The sequence below is a fragment of the Myotis yumanensis genome, unplaced genomic scaffold (assembly GCF_028538775.1).
Source record: "Myotis yumanensis isolate MYYU_CA2020_CCGP unplaced genomic scaffold, mMyoYum1.0.hap1 SCAF_4, whole genome shotgun sequence".
Taxonomy (NCBI): Eukaryota; Metazoa; Chordata; class Mammalia; order Chiroptera; family Vespertilionidae; genus Myotis; species Myotis yumanensis.
Window position 1 is genome coordinate 106,789,363 of NW_027223755.1, and position 26,192 is coordinate 106,815,554.

The following is a 26,192-nucleotide window of genomic DNA, read 5'->3' on the forward strand; positions in this document are numbered from 1 at the left end:
GGGGGGCCCTGTGGCAAGAGAGTAGGAGAGGAGGGGTGGAGGCTGGGCTGGTCTGTTCCTGGAATGGCCAGGAGGGAGGAGCAAGCGGAAGGGGACAACCATTTATCGCTGGCCGGAAACGAGAGAAGACCAGCTCTGGTGGCTAGTTTGGGCACCCTGGGACTGTGGCTGCAGGTAGGCAGAGCTGATGTCTGAGGTCCCCTTCCCTAGCCCCAGCCCTGCCCACCTCCCGCTCCTCTCCCTCCCTCCTCCCCTCCCCCCCCCCCCCACTCTGTTTTTATCCCAGAACCTCCCCTCCACCTCAAACACTGAGTCCTTCCTGTAAGCCCTCACCATATCTCAGTAACCGGTTAGCAGGGTCAGAGGGCAGGTAGCCTGGCTGCTCACCCACCAGGACAGTTGTGGCCCCTGGTCACTGCTCCAGTCCACTAGGCCAGTGGCCCCTTCAAGGAATAACCGGTGGGCTGCTGGTGCCGGGCAGCTCGCACACCGCAGGCAGCTCAGGTGAACCAGGGTCTCTCCCTAGCAGGACATGGCAGACTCGGCACAGGCCCAGAAGCTGGTATACCTGGTCACAGGTGGCTGTGGCTTCCTGGGGGAGCATGTGGTCCGAATGCTGCTGCAGCAGGAACCCCGGCTCCGTGAGCTGCGGATCTTTGACCTGCACCTGGGTCCCTGGCTGGAGGAGCTGAAGACAGGTGATCGTGGAGGGGAGCTGGGGGGAGGGTGTGGACTCCCTTCGCTGTGGTGGAAAGGGTGATGCCTGTTTGTGTTCTCCAGTGCGCAGGAATGGGGTGGGTGAGTCACACTGGAAACATGTGGCTCCCAGGGGTGTAGGCTGAACCAAACAGCTGATGTGGGCTCAGCTCTGACGTTGCCTCTGGCTGCCCTCCCCCTACCAGGGCCAGTGCAGGTGACTGCCATCCAGGGGGATGTGACCCAGGCCCACGAGGTGGCAGCGGCTGTGGCTGGAGCCCATGTGGTCATCCACACAGCCGGGCTGGTGGACGTGTTTGGGAGGGCCAGTCCTGAGACCATCCATGAGGTCAACGTGCAGGGTGAGATATCCCCCCGCCGTTCTAGTCACGTAATACCGGCCCATGGCCTGATTGTCTGTTTGAGTTCCTCCCCCCGCTCTGACCTTGACCTCTGTGATTCTCCTGCGTCAAACAGTCCTGTGTGCACTCCTGTCCCTGTAATGGAAGGCCAGCCCTCGCCAACCTGTGTGGCTTTCCCTGGGCCTGGGGAAGGAAGCCATATGCCTTCATCCAGATTGGGGATGGGAAGGGGAGAGGGACAGAGGGAGGAAGCTTCAGTTTGGACACACACCCCGCCTCCCCAGGCACGAAGAATGTGATTGAGGCTTGTGTGCAGACTGGAACACAGTTCCTGGTGTACACGAGCAGCATGGAAGTTGTGGGGCCCAACATCAAAGGCCACCCCTTCTACAGGTGAGCTGGGGTTCCCCCCTGATACTTTCAGAGCCCATCTCCCCTCAGCATTAAGAGTCTTCTCTCCCCTATTAGGGGCAATGAGGACACCCCCTATGAAGCAGTGCACAAACATCCCTATCCTTCCAGCAAGGCCCGAGCTGAGCAGCTGGTTCTGGAAGCCAATGGAAGGAAGGTGAGACGAGGAGCTGCAGAGCCACGGCCAGCTGGGCACCTCCCGGCTATTTCCAGCTTGAAGAGGGCAGGCTGCTGGGTCCTAGGTCTCAGCAGTGCCTACCTTTTGTTGCCAGGTCCGTGGGGGGCTGCCCTTGGTGACATGTGCTCTGCGTCCCACCGGCATCTATGGTGAAGGCCACCAGATCATGAGGGACATCTATTACCAGGGCCTGCGCCTGGGAGGCCGGCTCTTCCGGGCCGTCCCAGCCTCTGTGGAGCACGGACGGGTCTATGTAGGTGAGGCCTGGGCCAGGCAGGGGGGAGGCTAAGAACCTGCACGGTTCTGGGAGGGGTGCCGTGTGTACCCTGCAGAGAAAAGAACAGCCTGTACATGGGCTAGGGTAGATGAGGTGTGGGCCACAGGGAAACAGTATCCTTGCAAGTTGGGAAGGCAGACACAACAGTCATAGGCTGAGGGAGAGGAGCGGGCAGCATCTATACAGGCCCAAAGAGGAGGTGGCTTGTATGTGGGCTGGCCCGGGACAGCAGCAGCTACATGATCACGGGGACACTCGGGGGCATGTCCTTCCCACTCCCTCTGGCAGGCAACGTGGCCTGGATGCATGTGCTGGTGGCGCGGGAGCTACAGCAGCGACCGGCATTGATGGGTGGCCAGGTGTACTTCTGCTATGACAAGTCACCCTATAAGAGCTACGAGGACTTCAACATGGAGTTCCTGGGCCCCTGTGGACTACGGCTGGTGGGCACCCGCCCGCTGTTGCCCTACTGGCTACTGATGTTTCTGGCTGCCCTCAATGCCCTGCTGCAGTGGCTACTGCGGCCGCTTCTGCTCTATGCGCCCCTGCTCAACCCATACACCTTGGCTATGGCCAACACCACCTTCACCGTCAGCACTAACAAGGCTCAACGCCATTTTGGCTACGAGCCCCTGTTCTCATGGGAGGAGAGCCGGACCCGCACCATTCGCTGGATGCAGGCCATGGACAGTTCAGCCCAGTGACAGTGGAACTGGGCCCGGAGCTCAGCGTAACACATCCATCCAGGCCCCGATGGAGAGGGAAGGCTGCACTCTAGAACTGGCGGGTCCGGAGCCAGACCAGCTGCCCTGGAGCCCTCATGCTAAGCCATGAGCACTGCGTCCGTGTCCTGCTGCCTCTCCGTTCTAGGGCAGGATGTCTTCGCTCTCACCCCAGGCCTGCTGTCTGGTTGGCGGGGTTGTGATTTCCCTGATGCTCTCACTGCCATCCCATTGGCTTTTCAAGCAGGAAGTGAGTACAAGTCCCACAGGCCTCCTGCTGGCCTCCTGCCGCCCAAGCAGGACCCTCGGGCCTGGGCTCAGAATGAAGAGGCTTTCTGGCTCCTCCTACCACCTCTGTCCCCCGGGAGGACCATATCCCCATTATTGTAAAACATTTATCACCTTAAGGTGTTTATCTTTTCATTCTCCTCAGTGAAAGCTGAGGAAATCTGTATTTTCACTTCTTCCCACCCCTGTACCCAAATGTAGGTCCTGCAATATTGTGAGGTCTCTGCCTGAGGGTGCCCCAGAAACTCTGTACCTGCCCATGCCCTGGATTAAAACTCCTTTATCTACATCTGTGTCCAGTGCCTGCCCAGCTCCCTGGCCTGCCTCCCCGTGTCGCCCCTCCCTGCGGCGCCCGTCCCATTGGGGACAGAAGGAAGTGAGCACGCAGCACGCCCGCTGTTGGATTGGTTGCTATTTCTCCCGTTCCACGGGGCCCAACCCGGCCCAGGGTGGGGGTAGGGGGCTCTGGGGACAGGACATGCAGGGCTGGGGAGAGAGGGCAGAATTTTCCTGTGTTTTATCCATTTGCAACTTGGTCACCAATAGAGAGAAATGGGTCTCTGAGGGCGAACAGGAGAGGGCGGCCTGGCTCTGGGCCCCCAGCCAGGCCCCAAGAGTCCTGTCCCCTCTGGAGAGGCGAGGGAAAGAGCTCTAGAAACCAAAGGAGAAACAGAGGGGGCGGGGCTCATGTCAGCAAACACAGCTACATCACGTGACACGCCAGCGACACGGAAACACACGCCAACGCACACGGCTGCACAGCGGGCAGGGGGCAGGTGGGGTGGAAGGGACCGGGGGCCACCATCTTGTCCTTTGCGGGGCGGGCTGGGGGGCAGGGTGAATGCATAGAACACATCATGTACACACGCTCAAGGCGTGGCATGAGCGTGCATCGACCCACAGGCACATGGGATGGACACGCGCAGTGTGCTTTGTGAGAGGCAGAGCTAGGGCGAAAGGGGGAAGGGAAAGGGAAGCGGTGAGCCCTGGCCAGGCCCGGGACCACCCACGGAGCACACATGGTTGTAGGTGTGGAGGGTGGGCAGCACACACTCCTCCCAGACCACGTAAAAGACACCCTCCCAGACAACACTCCAGAACACACGGGACACAGCAGCCAACACGCAAACACATCATATGAGGCTGGGACTTGTGGAGGCTGGCGCACAGCAGACCTCGGGATCCTCTGGTCTGACGCTGGGATGGGCAGCTGTGGGCCTAATACCATGCCAGGAGGCAGCTGCCTAGCTCCAGCCCTGGCTCCAGCCTCCTGGTGGCCCCAAGGCTGTGGGAGTGCGGGAAACACCTGGGCGGAAGGGTGTCCTGGCCAGGCAACCGGAAGGAAAGAGGGAGGGGGGGGAAGTGCTGGGGTCCTCTCTGACGTCCCCAAAGAAGTGAGAAGGGAGCGGGAGGGCTGCCGGCAGACACAGGGCCACTTCCTGTCCTGCAGAAGGGCATTCTGGGAATGCAGTCGGGCGCCCCTCTTCAGGACAGCACAGCTCGAGGTTTACACATATTGGCCACACACAAGCAGAGCCCAAACAGCCAGGCAGGGAAGAGCTGGTGTGGGGGTGGGGAGGGTACTGTGTCCCAGGTCACATCTGCATTGTCTCTCTCACACACACACACACACACACACACACGCGCGCGCGCACTTCACATAAAGTGGAATCCTGGGAAATGATCTGCACACAACCCTGAGTCCTTTACCCTGTGCACATGGATGCCCACTCCATGTTCCTCAGCCACGAAGTGCGGGGGCTTCTGACATTATCCTGTGCTGCCCACCCTCCACAGTTATCCCACACATCAGCCACCAAACGCACGAACCCACCTGTGCATGTGTCGCCTACACAAGGGAGGAGCTAGCCCTTTCCTCATCATCAGAAACCCAGGCCTGTGCCCACCCTCAAGCTCACCCTGGTTGGGGAGCAGCGATTGCAGACATTTCAGCAAATGTGTCCAGGGGATGGATCCCAGGATGAGCCCATCCCGAGTGGCTGCTGCCACACTGGCCACTCCAGTGCACCTGCGACAAACAGCTCCCCAAACCAAGGTCCCTGAGACGGAGCCCAGAGGATCAAATGGGGCGAGGGAGACCCGTATCCTGAGGTGAGTGTGCGGAAGGCAGGAATGCTCATTCCCTAGCTGTCTGGGGTCACTCTCCACACTGGCCTCATCAGTAACGTTCTCACGCTGGCCCTTCCAGGAGGCATTCATGTGCAAATGGGGGCAGGCCTGTAGGGGCGCCATGCCCATGGTAGCATGCACGTGTGCTGCTGTGTGCCTGGGTGTGGTCACCTACACGAGGCCGCCTGAGCCTGGGCATGATGAGCACACGTGTCCCAGCCCTCACGGGTGCGGGCCTGTCCTCTGGCCGGGACACAGAGGAAGAGAAGCGCCTGGGCTACGTGTCAGGTGCTCTGACACGTGGCAGGGCAGGACGCGCCAGTTGCACAACGTTGATGTTGCAGCGTGTGGCCATTACCAGATGCTGGCAGCAGCTCCGGGGAGAGAGGGAGGGGCAAATCAATCTGCATAGACAAGCCTGGATGGGGCGCGAGACCTTAAAGAGAAACGTGTGCGCATATATAAACGGGACCGAAACACCGTGGAGCAAGCCTCCGTGCCAGTGCACACACACGCTCACACGGACCGTCCACACAGCGTCCTGTGCCCGCCCAGCCGTGTCCAGGGAGCAGCATGGATGCTCTGTCTGGGGAGACCTGCCAGCACTTCAGGCAGATCCTGAGACACACACAGTTCTCGCATCACCTGCTGGGAAACGCACATGTATATGCAAGCCAAGCGAGGTTATTTATACGTGTATGCTTCCACTCACGTTGGCTCAACTCCAAGGCTCACCACACACACACACGCGCGCACACACACACACACACTCTCTCTCTCTCCCCCGGGACCCAGGCCTGGGGTGACTAAACCAGGAAGATTTGCTCCACATCTCGGTGGGGTCCCTGCCATGGCCCGTGAACTTGGGCCTACCTGGATCCTCTGGGAAGGACCACCTGCACACGCACAGCCTGCCCCGTTTATAGCAGGTGTGGGGGAGGGGGTGTCAGTGGAAGAAGCGCTATTGCATTAGATTCAAACACTCAAACACAACATCCCATGTACACAAATTATGTGTCCACAGATGTGTGGACACACACACCTATTCACAGAAGACAGAGCAGGGCGTGGTGGGCTGCTGTGTGATCCCGGCCACAGTCTACACAACAACCGAGCGAAGGGGAAAGCTAAGACGACACACAGACAAGGTGAGGGCAAGAAGGGTGCTGTGGTGCTTCTACACACATCTGTGAACGCACACACACACGCTGGGGTGTCCACTCGTCTCGAGCACGTGCCGGCGGCATGCATGTTGGTGTGCATGTGTAATCACGCCTGCTGCTATTTATGTGGGGGGAGGGTCCATGGTGCAGTGAGGTCCAGGGACTCCAGGGTCTGATGGGGGCGGGGGGGGAGGTTAAGGAGAGGGCTGCCTGGGTCTGTCTTGGGGGTGAGCCTGGAGCAGGGGATGGAGTGAAAGGGGTAGTGGGGGTATTGCTCCCGATGTGGTGGGGGAAGGGTCTGGGGGAGGTAGGGGTGGTGGGCCTACAAGCCCAGCGTCCCCCCAATGGATGACGCCAAGACCACCCCCAGCACCACACAGCAAATGATGATCATGATTTTCTTCTGCAGGCAGAAAGGGCAAGGGGACAGGAGGCGGCGAGAGGGGCAGTTTAAGAGAAAGAGAAACAGACAGAAAGATGGGGGGAGGGTGTGAGGGAAAAGAAGAGGGGAGAGAAAACAGAAAAACCAAGAGGTCAGAGCCAGAGATAAGGCCTTTCAGGGAATTTCATCACTTGCCTCAGCCCTGGCCAGAGCCCCGCCCCACCCCGCCCCCCAGCTCCAGCCCAGCTGCCCACAGGCCCTCCCGGCCCCGCTCACCCTCCGGGCCTTGCTCTGATATCTCACGGCTTTCTTCGTGTCAGACACAGCTCGCTCCACGTAGTCCACGGAATGTTCCACGTTGTATTCAATTCGGTCAATCATCTCGCCCTGCAGAGGGTATGTGCATGGGGAGGCGTGGGCTGGGCGGAAGAGGGAACCCGGGAGGGGGGCGGCTTCCACGTGGCGTGGCAGGGCAGAGGCCGTACCTGGCTTTCCACGAGCATGGCCATGTCCACAAACATGTCGTGCAGCTCGCGGATGCTGGTTTCCAGTTTGATGATCTCGTTGTGCCTCGTCTCGATCTCATTCAGCGCCTGCTTCGTCATCTGGGAGTCCATTTTGATCTAGGGCGATGGGGTTGCGGGGGCAGCTGCTGAAGACCACCCTTCACTCCCATAAGAGCTCAGAGCCTGCAGCCAGAGCACTGGGTCCAACCCTAGCTGTCACTCACTAGCTGCAACCCTGGGCAAATGATCTAACCTCTCCAGGCCTCAGTTCCCCCACCTAGAAAACGTGGATAATAATAGTGCCCACCTCGTGGTCGCTGTGAAGATTAGAGGAGTTAATATGTGCACATTGATAAGAACAGTGCCTGGCATACAGGAAGCACTGAAGACAAGTTTGTTAAATTACAAGAAATAACACTTGCCCCCAGCCCTCCACCTTAGCCCAGGGCCGCCTCTATCACATGCACCACAGAAGCTCTGGGAAGGGAGACAGAGGTCCAAGGCCCCACCAGTATTCGGGCCCCTGTCTGGTCAAAGGAAGATAGAAAAATGGAAGAAGATACAGCAGAGAGAAAGGGGTGGGGGTGGGGGGTGGGGGTGGGGAGAGAACAGCAAGCAGAGAAGGAGGCCCAGAGGAGAAGGCAGGGTGCCCACAAGTCCCCTGGAGACTGTGACATGAGAAGGGGAGAAACAATAAAGGGGTGCACTGGCGCCTCAAGAGTCGGTGGAAGAGAGACTCCTCCCCAAGATGCCCGGCCGAGCCCGGCCGCTCCCTTCTCAGAGACTCACTGTTCAGACCACACCAAGCCACTCCTCTGCTCTGAAACCTGCCAGGGCTCCCCTATCCAGAGGGTACACACCTTTATCTTTTTTAAAAATATTTTTTTATTGATTTCAGAGAGGAAGGGAGAGGGACAGAGAGATAGGAACATCAATGATGAGAGAGACTCATTGATCAGCTGCCTCCTGCACGCCTCCTACTGGGGATCGAGCCTGAAACTGGGGGACCAGAATCGAACCCAGGACCCTTCAGTCCACAGGCCAACGCTCTATCCACTGAGCCAAACTGGTCAGGGCCACGCCTTTATCTTAGCAGTCAAGGCCCAGGCTCCTTTTCTACCCTCATCTCCTGCTACCCAACAGGAGCCAGAATCATCCAATGGCTGTTTGGCAAGTGGTCCACTCTCCCTGTCTTTGTCCAGTCTGTTCCTTTGTCTAGGGCAGTGGTTCTCAACCTTCCTAACGCCACGACCCTTTAATACAGTTCCTCGTGTTGTGGTGACCCCCAATTTCATTGTTACAAACTGAACATAATTAAAGCATAGTGATGAATCACAAAAACAATATGGAATTATATATGTTTTTTCCAATGGTCTTAGGCGACCCCTGTGAAAGGATCGTTTGACCCCCAAAAGGGTTGAGACCCACAGGTTGAGAACCGCTGTTCTAGAGTGTCCATTGCCCAAAGGCTCCTTGTCTCTTAAGGCTCAGCTCAATGCCACTTCCCAGGAAGCCTTCCCTGACTGTAGAAGTCAATTATCATAGCGCCTGTCTGCATCTTGCACAGCCCTCAAGCAAGGTGTCAAGCACCCTGCATTGGCTGGTTAACTGGCAGGGCTCAGCTCTGCCTCCTTAGGACACTCACCAGCTTCCCTCGGTCCTCAGACAGACAGACAGCCTAGCAGAGCTGCCTGAGAGCTCCAGGCTAGTTGCCCACAATCAATTTGCTAGAAGCTAATTTAACAAAGGCCAGTTATCTAAGGAACAAAATGCTAGAAAGTCCCTGAACATATTTTAACCTGGTCTAGAAACCTTACGTAGAGCCATTCCACCACCAGAAGCATAAATAGACAGAACTGGCAGGCCAGGGTAAAATTCAAAAGAGAAAGAAGAACTACAGCTGGGGGAAGCCCATCCATTCACATACAAGATGACAAGGGCAGGACAGTGTGCAAAACTAAAACAGGGTTTTTTTAGAAATTTTCAAAAGGCAGGCACATTAGTCATTGGGTGAAAGAGCCTGCATCAGTAGGGCGTTCTGCATCTTAGCACTGAAGAGTCCAGATCTGCACCTCCACCGTGGATTCCAATACTGGCTCTGCCCCCAGCTATGTGACCTCACCTAGTTACTTAACCTCTTTGGGCACCATTTCCTCCCCCGTGAAATGTGGCTCCCTCCGAGGGCTGTGGTGAGGACCGAATGAGGTTAGTAGGTAAATGTGAATGTGTAAAGTGCTTAAAACAGCGCCTGGCACACTACTGTTTGCCATTTTATGGGGGTGCCTTCCTGCTCTGCTCCCATGGAATTCCCCAGCTCCGGATCCAGGCCTTGCGATGCCGGTTATTCCAGGTGGACTTAGGCCCTTCAGTCTAACCTACGTTTGGGGAGGAGGTGCAACTGCTTTACAGAACAGACCCACCCCCGCCCGCGCTCACATCATCAGTGAAGATGGCCAACTTCCCGCTCTCCAGCATGTCTTCCAGTTCTTCGTTGGTTGTGGTCCTTCCGGCTGTGGGGAGGAAGGACTCCATGCTCAGGGGCTGGGCCAGCCTGCGCTGAGGCGGTGGGATGGGGCAGGGACCCGGGACACCACCCTCCCCTGGGGCCCTAGGCCAGGCGCCCCTCCACCGAGAGGAAGGGCCTGGAAGGGGGCTTGGGCAGGCCTGGGGAGTCTGGAGGGGAGGCGCACGCACTGATCTCCAGCTGCCGCTGGATCCTGTCCTTGCAGCGGTCCCTGTACTTGGACTGGGTCGCGTTATATTCGGTCATTACTTCCACGAACTTCCGGGAGAGTGTAGAATGCTGGGGTGGGGGTACACACATCAGGAGGCAGGGAGCAGAGACCAAGGGGGAGCCCTTAGTGCACAGGTGGAGTGGGGAGGAGGGGTGATCACGCCCCACCCCAATCCCTCACCAGAGCACAGTCCCCTGCCGCTTGTCTCCCTATCTTACACCCAAACCAGCGGCGGCCGGGGCCAGGGCATTAGGATGTGACCCGAAGCCGCCCTCGGCTGTAGCCCCGCCCCGCCGTAACCCCGCCCATCGTCCCCGCCCCCCGCTTTAGCCCCGCCCCCCGCCAACACGACCCCTCCCCGGCTCCGTCCAGGCCCCGCCCCCGCCCCCGCAGTAACCCCGCCCGCGGGCCCCGCCCCCACCAGCATGACTCCCTCCCCGGCTCCGTCCAGGCCCCGCCCTCGCCCCCGCTGTAACCCCCGCCCGTCGTCCCCGCCCCCACCAACACGACCCCTCCCCGGCTCCGTCCAGGCCCCGCCCCCGCTGTAACCCCGCCCTTCGCCCCCGCCCCCGCCGTAGCCCCGCCCCCACCAGCATGAAACCCCGGCTCCGTCCAGGCCCCGCCCCCGCCCCCCCGCCCTTCGCCCCCCGCCCCCGCCGTAGCCCCGCCCCCACCAGCATGAAACCCCCCTCCCCGGCTCCGTCCAGGCCCCCGCCCCCGCCCCCGCCCTTCGCCCCCGCCCCCGCCGTAGCCCCGCCCCCACCAGCATGAAACCCCCCTCCCCGGCTCCGTCCAGGCCCCGCCCCCCGCCCCCCGCCCTTCGCCCCCGCCCCCGCCGTAGCCCCGCCCCCACCAGCATGAAACCCCGGCTCTGTCCAGGCCCCGCCCCCGCCCTTCGCCCCCGCCGTAGCCCCGCCCCCACCAGCATGAAACCCCGGCTCCGTCCAGGCCCCGCCCCCGCCCCCCGCCCTTCGCCCCCGCCCCCGCCGTAGCCCCGCCCCCACCAGCATGAAACCCCCCTCCCCGGCTCCGTCCAGGCCCCGCCCCCCGCCCCCCGCCCTTCGCCCCCGCCGTAGCCCCGCCCCCACCAGCATGAAACCCCCCTCCCCGGCTCCGTCCAGGCCCCGCCCCCGCCCCCCCGCCCTTCGCCCCCCGCCCCCGCCGTAGCCCCGCCCCCACCAGCATGAAACCCCGGCTCTGTCCAGGCCCCGCCCCCGCCCTTCGCCCCCGCCCCCGCCGTAGCCCCGCCCCCACAGCATGAAACCCCGGCTCCGTCCAGGCCCCGCCCCCGCCTGGCCTGCCCACCTGGGTCTTGCGGATGCGCAGGTCCGCGGAGGAACGGTTCAGCCCCTCCTCCTGCTCGATGCTTTGCTCGATCGCTGCGGGAGAGAGGATGCAGTGACGGGCCGCAGACCCGGGGCGTGCGGGGCGGGGGTCCGGGACGAAGGAAGGGCCGACACCCCGAGGCAAGCCCCAGGCCTGTGAAGAGATGTCACACCCGTGGCGAAGGCAGACAGTAAAGGATCCATGGTGAGGGGCAGGAGGCCGAAAAGTAAAGGGACAGGCGTTTGAGGGGGTCAGGAGGGCAGGTGGGATGGAGGTTGAGGGCCGGGGAGTCACCAGGCCGAAGGGCACTGCTTGTTCCGTCGTTGGCTTGGGTCTCGGAAAGCCCGTAGCTGTAACCACGGCCCATTCCCGCGAGGGAGTGGGGCCAGGCCACTGTGAACGCCCGTGTGCAGCGCTCGCCGCATGCTCGGGAGGGGCCGGAGCCCACCCCGGGGTTTTCCGTGGAAGGCGAGCACTTCCAGGTGGCTCAGAGGCCACCATTTCCTTGGCAAATTCTGTGTGAGTGGATGGAAGCTCCACAGGGAAAATAGCGCTCCCCCTGCCCTACCAGGTACCCTGTCCCGGAATTCCCACTTCTAAAGGATTCTGGAAAAGCGCACAGATTAACTGGGGTTTCTGCTTCCGGGTCATGCCCTCCTGACACTTATTCAGATTTTCTAAAAAAGAGCTTGTGGTAAGATGTCCTGTGCTCGGAGATGCAGCGGGATGAATGGCCACCGGGTCCCCTCAGCCCTGGAAGGGCCTCCAGCCCGGCCCTGAGAACATCACTGCTCCGTTCCGCTGGCAGCAGGGACCTATGGGGCTGGACGGCACCCCCCGCCCTGCGGCAATGCGGGCAGTGACTGAGGCCCAGCTGCTGCAGGAAAAGCACAAACACGCCCCAGGGAGGTCAGACTCTGGTCCGGACTCGGATCCTATTGCCCGACGTGGGACTGGAGCCCAGCCCTGGGCGCAGGGGTCCTTTACTTGACAGCCTCACTGACTTCTTACAAAAACCCTGGGAGGTCAGTGATATCGACCCACGTTTCAGACAGAAACCGAGGTTCGAATGGGCAAAACAACCCAACGTCGCCCACAAAACCCGAGCTCGTGCCGCCACATAGCTGGAGGAAGACGGAGAAGAGAAGCTCCTCTTTCTGGGGTCTGGAAGGTCAGCTTCTAGAAGCTCCTGCCACTTTTCCCAGTTTCTTGACCTCTTCCTGAACCCCTAAACCATGGAGCCCTCCTCATGGTCTAACAGAGAGACTATTAAGGTGAGAGCTTGATGGGCCCAAGGAGATCACGGAGCCCAGGGGTTTATTTCTAAGCTGTGTTCCATGGAACCCTGATTCTGAGAAGGAACTTGATGGGAGTGTTCCAGCCCCAGTTCAGCCAGAACAGCCGGATTTTTATGTGCTGTATATACTGGGGTTCTTTGTAAGATTTCATTTGGAAAGAAAGGATTTTGCTACAAAAAAAAAAAAAGCCAGCTTTGAAACTGCTTCCATTTTTCTTACTGAGGGCAGGGTACTTGTCCAAATGAGTGATGATGTCAGTTGGGCTCTCTGCCTGGATTTGTATTTCATGTGCTCCCAGTTTAGGCCATTTTCCTTTCCCGCACACCCTCCTGAGTGCAAAAGGTTTGTGTTTACAGATCAGCCCTGGCTAACGCACGGCCTCCTGTTGAGTCCAGGAGGGTGTCAGGTCTCCGTCCTCATCCCTGGACCGAGGTCACAGCACGCAGGCCCAGGCATCTGCCACGGCTCCCGTCCCCCACAGCCCCGCAATGTGCTCGGACAGAGGAGGCGCGTGGCCAATGTTGTCTGCTGCTGGATTGCCATGAGCATACAAAGTAGCATCACGGTCACACTGCTATTCCCCTGGCACCGGCCGACAGGGAGGTTCCCAACCCACAATGCCTTGGGGGAAGGTGGTTATTACCAGCACCCAAGTCCTTAAATTAGAGTGAATACATGAGCATTTGGCAAGTCCCTCCTGAAAGCTTGCCAGCCCCTGATGTCAGCCACACAGTCCAATCTGTCCTGAGCCGAGGATACCAATTCAGAAGCATTTGCTGAACCCACCTACTGGGTGCTTGGGACTATGCCTGGCACCTGTTCTGGGGAAACGAGGCCTTAGTGAAACTAAAGCCACTTGGGAGGCCATATTTTTCTGATGGAACCGGCAGAGCTCATATACAATCTGGACAGCCCACCCCCTCTCCCTCGTTTCCCTGTCGTGTCTCTTTCTTCAAGGAATCTGGAGCAAGGAGGGAAACTGGGGCTGTGTGCTTCCTCACTGTGTAAGAATCTGGCTCCTAGAAGTGTAGACATTCCTGATAGAAAGGCCTGTTTGGTCGCCGGGAAGCAGAGCTTTTTCTCCTTCGTCGGGGGATTGCAATCCTCACCTTTCAATTTGGACCGAACCTTGTTGGCCGTCTTCTTGATGTCTGCAGTGAGGTCCTCCAGCTCCTGTTTGGTCTCTGAGGAGGGGGCCGGGGTGAGTGAGAAGTCTGGGTGGACCCCAGCCCCAGCCCCCAGCCACTCCGCAGCGGCACTCACTCTCATCCGGGTTGGGGGCGGCCAGGATGGCGCTGTGCTGTTTTTTCACTTGCTCCACATCCTCCGACAGCTTCTCAATGCAGCCCCGGATCTCTTCCACCTGGGGCGGCAAATTGGCGATGCCCAGTCAAGTCTTCAGGCCAGACAGGGCATCCGCAGGGCTCACTCGGGGTTCAGGGAAATGGGCAGACCCAGAGGGACTGGTAAAAGGCCAAGGGGTGGAGGACTAGAGAGTGGGGAGGGGGCAGTTGTTGGCTGGGGGCCAGGTTCTGGGTCTGGGGTGTTGGAGACTCAGTTACCTGTTCAAAGAACTCATCCATGAAGTGATCCCGATCCACATGGACCACCTCCTCCTCATCATCACTGTCTTTCGCCTGTGAGACCAAGCAAGGTGGAGACCATGAGCAGCCCCACCCTGGCCCTGCTGCTGCCAGCTCTCGGCTCAGAGCAGGCGTCTGGGAGGGGCCACAGGCAGGGTGCATGGCCAGCCCCCAGGCGGTCAGGATGAACACTGGCCATGGGGTGGAACAGCACACCAGGGGCCAGGTGGCTGATGGGAATGAGCAAAAGGCGCCTCTCAGGGGTGGATGTGGCCCTGGGAATGCACAGGACCTGCTATTAACCAACCAGCACCGAGGTGTTTCAACACTGTAACAACCCGCTGAATGTCGGCCTGCAGTGATCGGCTCTGGGCTCTGAGAAGGGTCTGGAATGGAGTCCCAGGAGCCGGACCTCCCCACCATCCCTCAGCCACTGGGGCCAGGCCTCACTGTGCTCCCTCTTCTTCCCGGCCTGCGTGCCCCTCTCCCTGCCACGTCCCCTCTACAAGGTCAGTTCACTGCCGGCTGCGGGGTGGTGCCGGGTTGAGCGAGCAGTCAGGCCCCATGAGGGCTGGAGGAGACACAGCAGCACCCCGACCCCCTCCCTCCTGAGTCTTCCTCCTCCTGCCCACCCGCACCCCCTCAGCTTGCTCTGCCCCCGCGGCCCCGCTGACTCCCCGACTCTCCTTGGTATATTCACTTGCTTTCATCCAGCCTCTTCCCACTTCACACCCACCTGCTCTCACTTGCTTGGATTTCCTAGTTGCAACCTGCAGCTGCTCAGCCCTCCACCCCCAGGGCTCACAGACACAAAGGGATTTACACACCCACACCTCCACCGAGAGACCAGTGACACACACCAGGCACACAGACAGGCCCACTGACACCCACACGGAGACAGTAACAGGCTGGCGTTCACCCACACGCAGACCCAGGGCAGAGCTGCGTGCTGCCTCGTGTGGACACCGCGGTCACCCGCACCCGGGGCATCCGGGAGGCCCCCCTCCCGAGCCCGGTCTCCCAGCCCCAGAGCCTCAGAGCCTCAGGTCTGCACACTCGTTCGGAGCTGGGAAAAGGGGAGGGGCAGGGAGGCTCACCGGTGCTGCCCTCCTGACTCAAGGTTCTCTGCGTGGGGCAGAAGTCTGAGGGCAAAAGCTGAGCCCGCCCAGCTTAAGTACACCTGCGGCCCTAACCAGCCCCTCGGGAAACTTAAAGGGTTCACCCTGAGTCCCGGGAAGAACCTCACACCACTCAGAATCTACTAGTCAGTACCAGAGCCTGAGTGAAATCAAGACAGGATCCAAAAAGCGTCTGCCTAGGAGGGCTGGGGGGGTGAGGGGGTGGGGGTCTAAAGAGAAGAGCTCCCATGGAACCTCAACAGGGTCCAAGCAGATCGCAGACAGACCCTGGCAGAACCAGACGGGCTCAGACCGAACCAGACTCGGCACAGACAGATGCCAGACAGCTCAGATCGAACCTAGACAGCCAGATGGGACCTAGCTGCAATCCAGACAGCGGGTGAAGGCGGGATCCGCAGAGCCCGGATGGCCCTGGAAAGAACCGCAAGCCCAGGGAAGACCCAGCCCGACTCTAGAAGCCAACAGCTTCCTGCCCACGCCCTGCCCGGAAACTCCAGGAATTCTCCCGCAGGCGGCCCCTCACCATGTCGGAAAGTGTGTTCCGCACTTACATTTAATTTCCAGAGAATCCCAAAACCCACCAGGAGAGGGAGGCTCCTCCATCTCTGCCCACAGCTGCCCCAGAAGAAGGGTGGCACCAGGTAGGGCTTGGGACTCTGATGGGTCTCAAGCCCCCACCTGACCCGGGACCACCCCACAGACCTTGGCCCTTAGAGACTTGGGGTGCTTGGCTCGTCTCTGAAGCCCCACCAGCCTCCCATGATGCTTTGTCCTCAAAAAGCCAGCTGTCGCCCTAGCCGGCTTGGCTCAGTGGATAGAGCTGTCAGCCTGCAGACTGAAGGGTCCCAGGTTCGATTCTGGCCAAGGGCACATGCCTGGGTTGTGGGCTCCATCCCCAGTGGGGGGCGTGTAGGAGGCGGCCAATCCATGGTTCTCTCTCATCATTGATGTTTCTCTCTCTCTCCCTTCCTCTCCCTTCCTCTCTGAAATCAATAAAAATACATTAAAAAAAAAAAAAAAGCGAGCTGCCCCATGAGGACTCCTTCCCCTGGCACCAAAAGCCGGGCCTCTGCTCCTTCTCTGCCTTCAGGCACTCAACAGCCCAGCTGCCCTCAGGTCGTGAGGCCTCCCCTTCCTGCACTCTCTTTCCCTTCCCCTTGCTGACTTAGACTTCCTGAAGCCCAATTTCTGTCTCTCCTATTGTTCCCAGAGCCAGTTCCTTAGCTTCTGCCCTGAGGCACGAGACCTGCCTATTTCCCTGTCCTTGAGACAGGAAAAGAGACAGAGGCCCCAAGTATGACCTATTTGGTGTAATAATTACAGAGCCGAGCGCTAACAATCCGCTACAGTTCACAAACACTTCTGCATCGATAATCCCTTTTGATCCCCACAGCCCTGCTGAGAAAGGAAGAGCAAATACCACTGTCCCCATTTCACAGATGAGGGAACAGGAGTCAGAGGGGAAAAGGAAAGTGGCGCTCAGGCTGAAAGGAGTGGGGAAACCGTAGGATCTAAGACAGGCCTCCCCCACACGCCTCCACAGCTGGAGACGGGGCCACCTCCTGCCAGCACCTCTGCCCCAGCTATCTCCCTCTCAAGGTCCAATCTGGGGGAGGCTCTGTGCCCTGAAATCCTGGCAAAATGTTGCCATTTAAGAGCACCTTTGCATAGACCTTACCATCTTGTTATCTCATTTAATCTTCATTAAAACTCCATGAGAACCATTGACCAACATTATAATCATGGCAAACATTTACATAGCATGTTATGGATACCATTCTATGCACTCCGCATATATTTATCCATTTGATTATTTTTTAAATATATTTTATTGATTTTTTACAGAGAGGAAGGGAGAGGGATAGAGAGCTAGAAACATCCATGAGAGAGAAACATCGATCAGCTGCCTCCTGCACACCTCCTACTGGGGATATGCCCGCAACCAAGGTACATGCCCTTGACCGGAATCAAACCTGGGACCCTTCAGTCTGCAGGCCGACACTCTATCCTGAGCCAAACCATTTAGGGCCATTTGATTATTTTTTTTAAAAATGTGTTTTATTGATTTTGGGGGGGGTGGCGGAGAGAGAGAGAGAGAAATATCGATGTGAGAGAGAAACATCAAGCGGCTATATATGCACCCTGACTGGGGAGCTAACCTGCAACCTAGGTATGTGCCCTGACCAGGAACCAAACCTGCAACCTTTCGTGCATGAGGCGACGCTCCAACCAACTGAGCCACACTGGCCGGGCTCTCCCTCTAATTCTTACACACAGCCCCCTGAGATAGCCATCACAGCTCCCTTTTGTAGATGGGGAAACAGACACAGAGAGGCTAAGGAATTTGCCCAAGTCAGTAGCTAGAAGGCCACATGACTTCCCTCTGAGCCTCAGCCTCTGCATTTGCTGGGTGGCAATAATGTCTACCCCAAATGGGGGGCAGGAGGGCAATGAAACCAGGCGGGGAGCGGGGGGATGCCCCATCTGCCAGAGAGGAAATGAACGCTAAGTGGGGGCTGGCTATTACCCCTTCCCCTCCCAGGTTACAGATGACGAACAGGCTCAGAAAAGCTGCCTACCTGTCTAAGGCTTCGCAGCAAGTAAGACCAGAGGTGGGGCCTGAACTGTCCGGTGCTAAATGCCAGGCTCTTTCCCCTCCATCCTTCCCTTCCTACCTGGCCTCAGAGAGTCCGTCCCGCTGTGTCCTCACTCCTGCTGAACTCCCGAGGCCAGGACAGAAAAGCATAAGAGGTGCCTGGCGGCAGGAGGAGCTCACACAAGGAAGCCAGGCATTCTCGCCTCCACTCGACTCGCTGTGTGATCCTAGGAGAATCTCAGCCCCTCTCTGGGCCCCAGTTCAGCTGTGAAATGGGTGGGCTGTACAGGTGCTCAGCCCTTCCTGCTCTGGGGTGTACGTGTCCAATAATGAGCACAGCCTCCAGGTCTGGAAGCTGGCCAGCCTAAAAGAGCAAGGCTGCGGGCAAATGAGACGACCTAGGAAAGAGGATCGAGTGTGCCTCATCCTCTTTACTGGACAATCCAAGCCTCTGTTTCCTCATGAGCAAAATGAAGATAAGAATTATATGCACCTCGCCCCGGCTGGTGTGGCTCAGTAGGTTGGAGCATTGTCCGTGCACCTAAAGGTCATTGTTCGATTCCCAGTCAGGGCACATGCCCAGGCTGTGGGTTTGATCCCCAGCCAGGATCCGTGTGGCAGGCAACCAGTTGATGTTTCTCTCTCTTTCTCCCTCTCTAAAATCAATTTTTAAAAATCATGTCGCCCTGACCGGTCTGGCTCAGTGGATAGAGCGTCGGCCTGTAGACTGAAGGGTCCCAGGTTCGATTCCGGTCAGGGGCATGTACCTTGGTTGCGGGCACATCCCCAGTAGGGAGTGTGCAGGAGGCAGCTGATCGATGTTTCTAACTCTCTATCCCTCTCCCTTGCTCTCTGTAAAAAAAATCAATAAAATATAAAAAAAAAAAAAATGTTTAAAAATCATGTCCTTGCCCTAGCTGGTGTTGCTCAGTGGTTCGAGTGTCAGCCCCTGAGCTGAGGGGTCTTGGATTTGATTCCTGGTCAAGGGCACATACCTGGGTGGCAGGTTCCATCCCAGCTCCAGTTGGGCAGTGTGCAGGAGGCAACCAATCGATGTGTCTCTTTCACATCGATGTTTCTCTCTTTTCCCTCCTCCCTCCCTTCCACTCTCTCTACTGGTAAAAATCAATGGAAAAAATATACTCAGGTGAGGATTAACAAAACAACAAAAAATAGTATGTGCTTGTGTGAGGATTTTGCTCAGTGGATAGACGTCGGCCTGTGGACCAAAGGGTCCCAGGTTGTTGTTGTGTTTTTTTTTAAATATATTTTATTGATTTTTTACAGAGAGGAAGGGAGAGGGATAGAGAGTTAGAAACATCGATGAGAGAGAAACATCGATCAGCTGCCTCCTGCACACCCCCCACTGGGGATGTGCCTGCAACCAAGGCACATGCCCTTGACTGGAATTGAACCTGGGACCCCTCAGTCCGTAGGCCGACACTCTATCCACTGAGCCAAACCAGTCAGGGCAGGGTCCCAGGTTTGATTCCGGTCAGGGGCACATGCCCGGGTTGCGGGCTCAATCCCCAGCGGGGGGTGTGCAGGAGTCAGCCAATCAATGATTCCCTCTCATCATTGATGTTTCTATCTCTCTCTTCCTCTCCCTTCCTCTCCGAAATCAATAAAAAATATATTTTAAATAAATAAATTAATTAATTAAAATTTTATTAAAAGAAAAAAAGAATTAGCCCCGGCCAGTGTGGCTCAGTTGACCTACAAACCAGGAGGTCACAGTTCAATTCCCAGTCGGGCATATGCCTGAGTTGCGGCTCAATCCCCAGTGGCGGGCGTGCAGGAGGCAGCCAATCCATGATTCTCATCATTGATGTTTCTCTCTCTCTCTCCCCCTTTCCCTTCCTCTATGAAGTCAATAAAAAATATTTTTTAAATATATTTTATTGATTTTTTACAGAGAGGAAGGGAGAGGGATAGAAAGTTAGAAACATCGATGAGAGAGAAACATCGATCAGCTGCCTCCTGCTCGCCCCCCACTGGGGATGTGCCCGCAACCAAGGTACATGCCCTTGACCGGAATTGAACCTGGGACCCTTCAGTCCGCAGGCCGATGCTCAATCCACTGAGCCAAACTGGTTAGGGCTAAAAAATATTTTTAAAAAAGAATTATATATCTCTAGTAAATCTAACACAACACATATGTACTGATTACCAGGAGCTTGGCTCTGTTACAAGTGCTTTGAACTTCTTGTTTAATTTTACAGCCACTCCATGAACTAGAAACTATCCATAATCCCATTTGACAGATGAGGAAACTGAGGCATGGGGAGATTAAGTAACTTGCCCAAGATTATACAGCTGATGGGTGCTGATAGGGCGATGCCTAGATTTAAAGCCAGACACTTTGCTCTTTACAGCTCAACACCCCTCAAGCGCTTGAGGATGAAATGAGAGAGTAGAGTTCCTGGGCACCCGGGGAGCTGCCGTGGGAATAGGGGTAATCGGATCAGATCCAAGCCTCCAGCTTCAGTCCTTCCCCATTAGATACCAAGGGCCCTTGTGGGGTGTCAGCAGTAGGAGACAACAGAGACAGATGGGTAGATGGGAGGAGGAGAGGGACAATGTGAGCCAGCCAGTCACTGACCAAAGCGACCGATGGTGACAGGGCGACTAAAACAGAGGTGGAAAGAGACAGGAATTGGGTGACAGGGAAGTCACAGAGTGTGTGTGTGTATGTGCGTGAATACACATGGGCCCAGGTACACACACGTGCTCACACGTGCTCCTCAGGGGTGCAAGCATCGCCTGATCTAGAGGCAGCAGCCTGTCTCCCCTGTCGCCCCCCTTCTGCCCATCTGTGCCCCTGACCTGGGCCTCTCCTCCTACCAGCATCTGGGCTAGCCCTCCCACCCCACCTCTCTCCTCTGCCTTCCCTGCCTTCCCACTTACTCCCGTCCGCATCCTCCCTCCGCCCCACTGAGTCACTCATTCATCGAACCAGGATGTACGATCCGCCCAGCTCTCTCCCAGGTGCTCTGAGCACAGTGGTGAACAAGACAGGAAGAAGGCCCTGCCTCCAGGAGCCGCCGTTCCCGTGGGGGCAGACAGACAATGAAAACCGACCAAGACAATGTCAGGTTGTGCTAAGGAGCAGGAGAGAGAAGCCAGGGGAGTGATGGAGAGCCAGGAGCCAGGGGCGGCTTACACAGGACGGCCAGGGAGGCCTTCCGGGGGCTGACCCTTGAGCTAAGTCCTGAGGAGTCCACGGTGCCACAGCCTGGGGGACAGAATTCACGGCAGAGGGAAGCATGTTCCAGGCAGAGGGGAGAGCATTCAACAGAGGGACCAGCACTCTGGGCCGAGGGAACAACAAGTGCAAAGGCCCTCAGAAGCAGGGGTGCGGGGTGGGGGGGGGGTGGGGGGCTTGCTGTTTGAAGAGCAGAAACAAGCCCCGCGCAGCGGGCTGGCCCCGGCTCCGCACCCAGGGCGCTCTTGGTCTCGGTCCCTCTGGCACCGACAGGGCTACTCTTTCCTGTTCTCTCAGGTCTGCCTTTCTAAAGCACCTGCTGTGCCTGTCCACACCTGAGCGCTGCAGGTAGGACTCGGCCGGCCCTCGGGGCACAGGACTTGTCCTATAACAGCCCCCATCCCACCGGGCCTCAGAGTCCAGCCTCCCTCCGCGCAGGCCTCACCCTCCTCCATGTCCCAGGCTCCCCATCCCTCAGCCACAGCGTCTCTCCTAGGCTTTCTCTCTCCCACCAGCCTTCTCTGTCTCCCTTGCCCTCCCTCCTTTCCTCTTGAGCCATGTCCCTGGCCCCAGTTTGTGGATCCTGGGACACCAGTCCAGCTGATTAGCCCCGACTGCAGCCTCCACTCCAGCCAAGCACCTCCTAGTTCCCAACCAAAGGGGTTTGGTACAAGGCAGACAGAAAATCCTGGTTTGACCCTGGCTCTGCCATTAACAGCTGTGTGACCTTGAGCAAGTCAGGTTACCTGTGTGGCCCTCAATTTACTCTAAAATAAATTAGGGTCACATCCTGCCCATTTCAAGGGTTCAAGAGAAATAAACAAGTCAGCTGTGGAATTACAAACATTCATAGAGTACTGCTGGGCACCAGGCCTTCTTCTAGGTGCTTTTTGCATAGTAACTAGTTTCAACCCTTAGGATAACCCTGCAAATTGTCAATTACTCTGATTTCACACATGAAAAAATTGACCATCAGAGCGGTTAAGCAACTTACCCAAGGTCACACAGGAAGTAGCAAAGTCAGGATTTGAACCCAAACCGTCTGACTCCCCGATCTGTGCCCTCAACTGCTATGTGATAAACATACCCGACAACCCCTTGGGGACTAACTCTAAAGCACTGTTGGAAAGACAATCACCTGCTGGGCCGACATCCCCTCCCACCACTGCCCCCACCCCTCTCGGCCTCCCGGAGAGCCCTTTCCCAGGCCTCCCACGCCCTGCACCCTGCGCAGTTTCTCCTGCTTCCCAGCCTCCCTGCTCTTAACTCTGGCAGGGAGACCCTCAGCACTCCTTGCATCTGGCAGCTTCTTTCCTCTCCACCCACCCCCTCCCAAATCTCCAGTTTCCCAGAGCTGTGACTAACAGCAGAGCCAGCAGCAGGCACCCAGCCCTTCACCCTCCATACCACTTCCCACCCCTCCCGCCTCGCTGCCCCCAGGAGCCCGGGTGACAGAGTCCTCACCTCTGGGCAGGGTCCCCTGACCCACTCAGATGAAGACTCCCATCCCCTGCCTCCTCCTCCATCCCTTTCCCTTCCCTCCTCCCCTCTCTGATTCCACCACAGTCCACCACCTCACCCCAACCCACTTTCCATCTCTCTGCATTTTGGAGTCACGGACAGTCTTGGCAGCAGGGCTCTGGGTTCAAATCTGAACGCCTCACTTGCTAGTTGTGTGTATGGCCGTGGGCGAGTTGTTTAACCAACTCAGGGCTTTATTTCCTCAACTATAAAATGAGGGAGTCTCTCGGTCTACCCGCCTTTCCGGGAGCCAGGCGAGGGTCTAAAAAATCATGGACGGCAACCTGCTTTGGATGAAAACGACTTCTTGAGAGAAGGGCGGTTTGGAGCCCCGACGGAGCCAGCCTGCCCGGCCGCCTTTTATTAGCTACGTGACTTCGATAGTTACTTACCCTCTCTGGGCCTCAGTTTCCTTATCTTTAAAACGGGCTAACTAGTCCCAGCCTCCTAGAGTTGCTGTGACAATCAACATGAGTTAATACGTATAAACCTTAGAACAGTGTCTGGCACATAAGTGTTGGTTGTTTTTTATTATTGTTATTTTCCTGATGCCTAGTCAGTAAGTTTAATAAAGAAATAAACCTTCACCACTCCCTCCCTTGACCACCAATTCCTGCTTCCTTCCCACTTGCCAGCCCATCTCTCCCCAGAGACAGCAATCACTGGCCTCGAGCCGCTACCTCTCCTCTTAGTAACCTGGTTCCCCACCCCCAAATCCAGGGGGCTCTCCAAAGAGTTTTTACCCCCCCCATCCCCCCCCCCCACACACACACACCTCATGTTGAGACTCTGTTTCAAAGGCCAAAAAAGCAGAGTCCTGTGTCAACTTGGCAAACAGGAAACCCACATTCCAGGCTGATCCTCCCACTCACTTGCTTGGTGACCTTGGGCAAGTCCCTGCCCATCTCTGAGCCCCCGTTTCCCTGACCCGTCAAATGGAGTAAACGAGCCGGGGCTGGTGCTTTATTCAGCACAAGACGTGAGCCCACAGCAGGTCAGCTCTGCCTCCTGGAGCCCCCGGTCATCTCTCCAAGTCCCCCAGCCTCCTCCCCACCAGGCACCAGGCTCATCAAGGTCCCTCTCCCCAGCCCCTCCAATCGGCAGCCTTCACTGCAGACACCAGCCCCCAAGCACAACTCACTGCCCGGCCAGGCTCCCGGGGCCTGGCCTCTCAGGCCTGCGGACCGGGCCCACGGCCGCCTGCCCGGCTTTCAGGGGCAGCTCCCCGCAGAGCACAGTCCATGTCAGACAACCCAGTTCCGCCGCCTGTGCCTGGAACCTCCTCCTTCTCCTCTGCAACCCCACCTCCAACCTCCGGGGTCACCCCGCTCAGGCCCTGGCCCTCTGGCTGTCTCCCGAGCAGCCCCTTCCCTCCTGTGTCTGAGGTGCCCCCTTCCCGTGGAGCAACACGCACGTGCGCACGCACACACTCACGCACACACTCACACACACTCACGCACACACTTCATTCACGGCCAGGTGTGGGCATCTCGGTCCCAACCTGTGTCCTTCCCAGAGCACCCCCATGTCTGGTCCTGCTGGACTCAGCCTGGCCCAGCGACAGCCCATCCTTCCAATCCCGAAAATCCGCTGCCGGGCGGACAGCACCCTCCAGCTCCCTCCTGACATTCACTCTTCCCATCCCAGGTTAGACCAGGGCCCTCCTGGGAATGTGGGGTGTCCAAGGCCCTGGAGCCCTCTCCGGCCCCCAACACCTCCCAGCCACTGTCCCCAAAATGCAGGTTCACTGGGGAACATCAGGTGCCTCCAGAAATTGTGGTGCCCCTGCCACCCGCCTCCAGTCTCATAATTTGCCCCCACCACCCAGCACCTGCCCCACTCCACCCCCACGCGCTCCCCAAATATTGGGGTCCCTCCCCCCATTTCCCCCACCCCCAAGCTCACACTCCGCAGCTCCTGAGTCCGATCCTTCATCCTGCGACGGCTCCTCCTCCTCCTCGTCCTCCTGCCTGGGCTGCTGCTCCTACCTTCAGGCTCGGTGCTGGAGGCTGGGGTCTGGGGGCGCCGGGGGGAGCAGCAGAGCCGCTGGGGGAGGCGCCGCGGGCGGGGGCGGGGCCGGGGGCGGCGGGCGGCGGGCCGAGCAGGGGCAAGGGCCTGGACCGGCTCCGCTCTGCCGGGGCTGCGGTGGCGATGCGGCTGCGGCACAGGCTTGGATGGAGGGATGCGGGAGCCGAGGCGCGGGGGAGGGGGGTGGAGGGAGGTGAGGAGCCTGGGAGGGAGGGGGGAACCGGGAGGGGGCGGGGAGCAGGGGGCATGCGCAGCGCCCGGGTCTGGGGGCGCCTGGGGGTTGTAGTCCGGGGAGGGGGACCCAGGAAGAGAAGGGAGAGTCCTGGAGGAGGGTGGGGAGGAGCAGCGAGAGGAGCCGGAGAGATGCGGAGAGGAGGAGGTGCAGCGGCTGAGATGCCGGGGAGGGGGGGGGGGCGGGGGCGGAGCGGCAGCAAGAAGGGGTGAGAGGATGAACATCCTGGGAGAGGTGCTGTGAATCCGACAGCGGGCGAGACGGACAGATTTTATGTTTGTGTCTGGGAGTATCAGTGTGAGCCTGTGCACGACCCCCTCTGCGTGTGTGTGTGTGTGTGTGTGTGTGAGTGTGTGTGTGTGAGTGTGTGTGAGTGTGTGTGAGTGTGTGTGAGAGTGTGTGTGAGTGTGTGTGTGTGAGTGTGAGTGTGTGAGTGTGTGTGTGTGAGTGTGAGTGTGTGAGTGTGTGTGAGTGTGTGTGTGAGTGTGTGTGTGAGTGTGTGTGAGTGTGTGAGTGTGTGTGTGAGTGTGTGTGAGTGTGTGCGTGAGTGTGTGCGTGTGTGTGAGTGTGTGAGTGCGTGAGTGTGTGTGTGTGTGTGTGAGAGTGTGTGTGTGTGAGTGTGTGTGTGAGTGTGTGAGTGTGTGTGTGTGTGAGTGTGTGTGTGTGAGTGTGTGTGTGAGAGTGTGTGTGAGTGTGTGCGTGTGTGAGAGTGTGTGTGTGAGTGTGTGTGTGAGTGTGTGTATGTGTGAGAATGTGTGTGTGTGTATGTGTGTGTGTATGTGTGAGTGTGTATGTGTGTGTGTGTGAGAGAGAGAGAGAGAGAGAGAGAGAGAGTTTGTGGCCCTGCAGGAGACTCTCTGGACACTAGAAATAGCGAGACTGACCCTCTAGGTGGCTTTGTGATGTGAGGAATCAGCCAAGCCTCGCTGAGAAGGACAAGGGGCATTTTTTAATTTATTTTTATTTTTGCACAGCCTTTCCCACTCCAAGTGTGAGTCCCTGGGCAGCAGGGCGTCTCAGAGCTCTGCTTGTCTACCTCCAGGGACGGGATGCTCACTACCCAGCCAGACCTCCTGGCCGACCTTTAAGATAGATCTGCCTTTTAAAAGGGAAATTCATTCACATTGGGAGGGGAATCCTGATGCCCCTGACCATCCAGGACCTGCCTCCCTCTCCTTGATGCCCACCTCTCCTCTCCTGTCTCCATGTCTTAGCCTGACCTCACCCCTGTACTCCTTCCTGTAATGGGGCTTTGGCCCCAACAGGCCTTGAACCTGTGTTTGCCAAGCACCAGTGGCCTCTCTGATGGCAAATCCATCAATCACCCGTCAGGCCTTATCCTCCAGGATCTTTCAGGGATGTATGACCCTGATGACTTCTCTCTCCTTTCTTTCTTTATTTTTTAAATATATTT

At 57.9% G+C, this 26,192-nt stretch overlaps 2 protein-coding genes across 3 annotated transcripts; one reads left to right on the forward strand and one right to left on the reverse strand.

Annotated features, from left to right (window-relative positions):
* Nucleotides 1-73: 73 nt before the first annotated feature.
* HSD3B7 (hydroxy-delta-5-steroid dehydrogenase, 3 beta- and steroid delta-isomerase 7) lies at nucleotides 74-3,221 on the forward strand. 2 transcript variants are annotated; one of them, XM_070413604.1, is made up of 7 exons: nucleotides 74-174; nucleotides 530-698; nucleotides 903-1,058; nucleotides 1,343-1,451; nucleotides 1,527-1,626; nucleotides 1,742-1,904; nucleotides 2,213-3,221. In XM_070413604.1, exons 2-7 carry the CDS (start codon nucleotides 533-535, stop codon nucleotides 2,626-2,628), a joined length of 1,110 nt encoding a protein of 369 aa, XP_070269705.1. In that variant the 5' UTR covers nucleotides 74-174; nucleotides 530-532; the 3' UTR covers nucleotides 2,629-3,221. The 2 variants fall into 2 exon arrangements, with proteins under 2 accessions (XP_070269705.1, XP_070269703.1); XM_070413602.1 differs by having other exon boundaries at nucleotides 76-174; nucleotides 527-698.
* A 105-nt stretch (nucleotides 3,222-3,326) lies between these two features.
* Nucleotides 3,327-24,846, reverse strand: STX1B (syntaxin 1B). The gene is made up of 10 exons (XM_070413605.1): nucleotides 24,424-24,846; nucleotides 14,037-14,111; nucleotides 13,738-13,837; nucleotides 13,584-13,658; nucleotides 11,156-11,229; nucleotides 9,810-9,918; nucleotides 9,552-9,625; nucleotides 7,095-7,232; nucleotides 6,886-6,996; nucleotides 3,327-6,630 (listed from the first exon to the last, which is right to left on the reverse strand). Exons 1-10 carry the CDS (start codon nucleotides 24,451-24,453, stop codon nucleotides 6,550-6,552), a joined length of 867 nt encoding a protein of 288 aa, XP_070269706.1. The 5' UTR covers nucleotides 24,454-24,846; the 3' UTR covers nucleotides 3,327-6,549.
* Nucleotides 24,847-26,192: the final 1,346 nt, after the last annotated feature.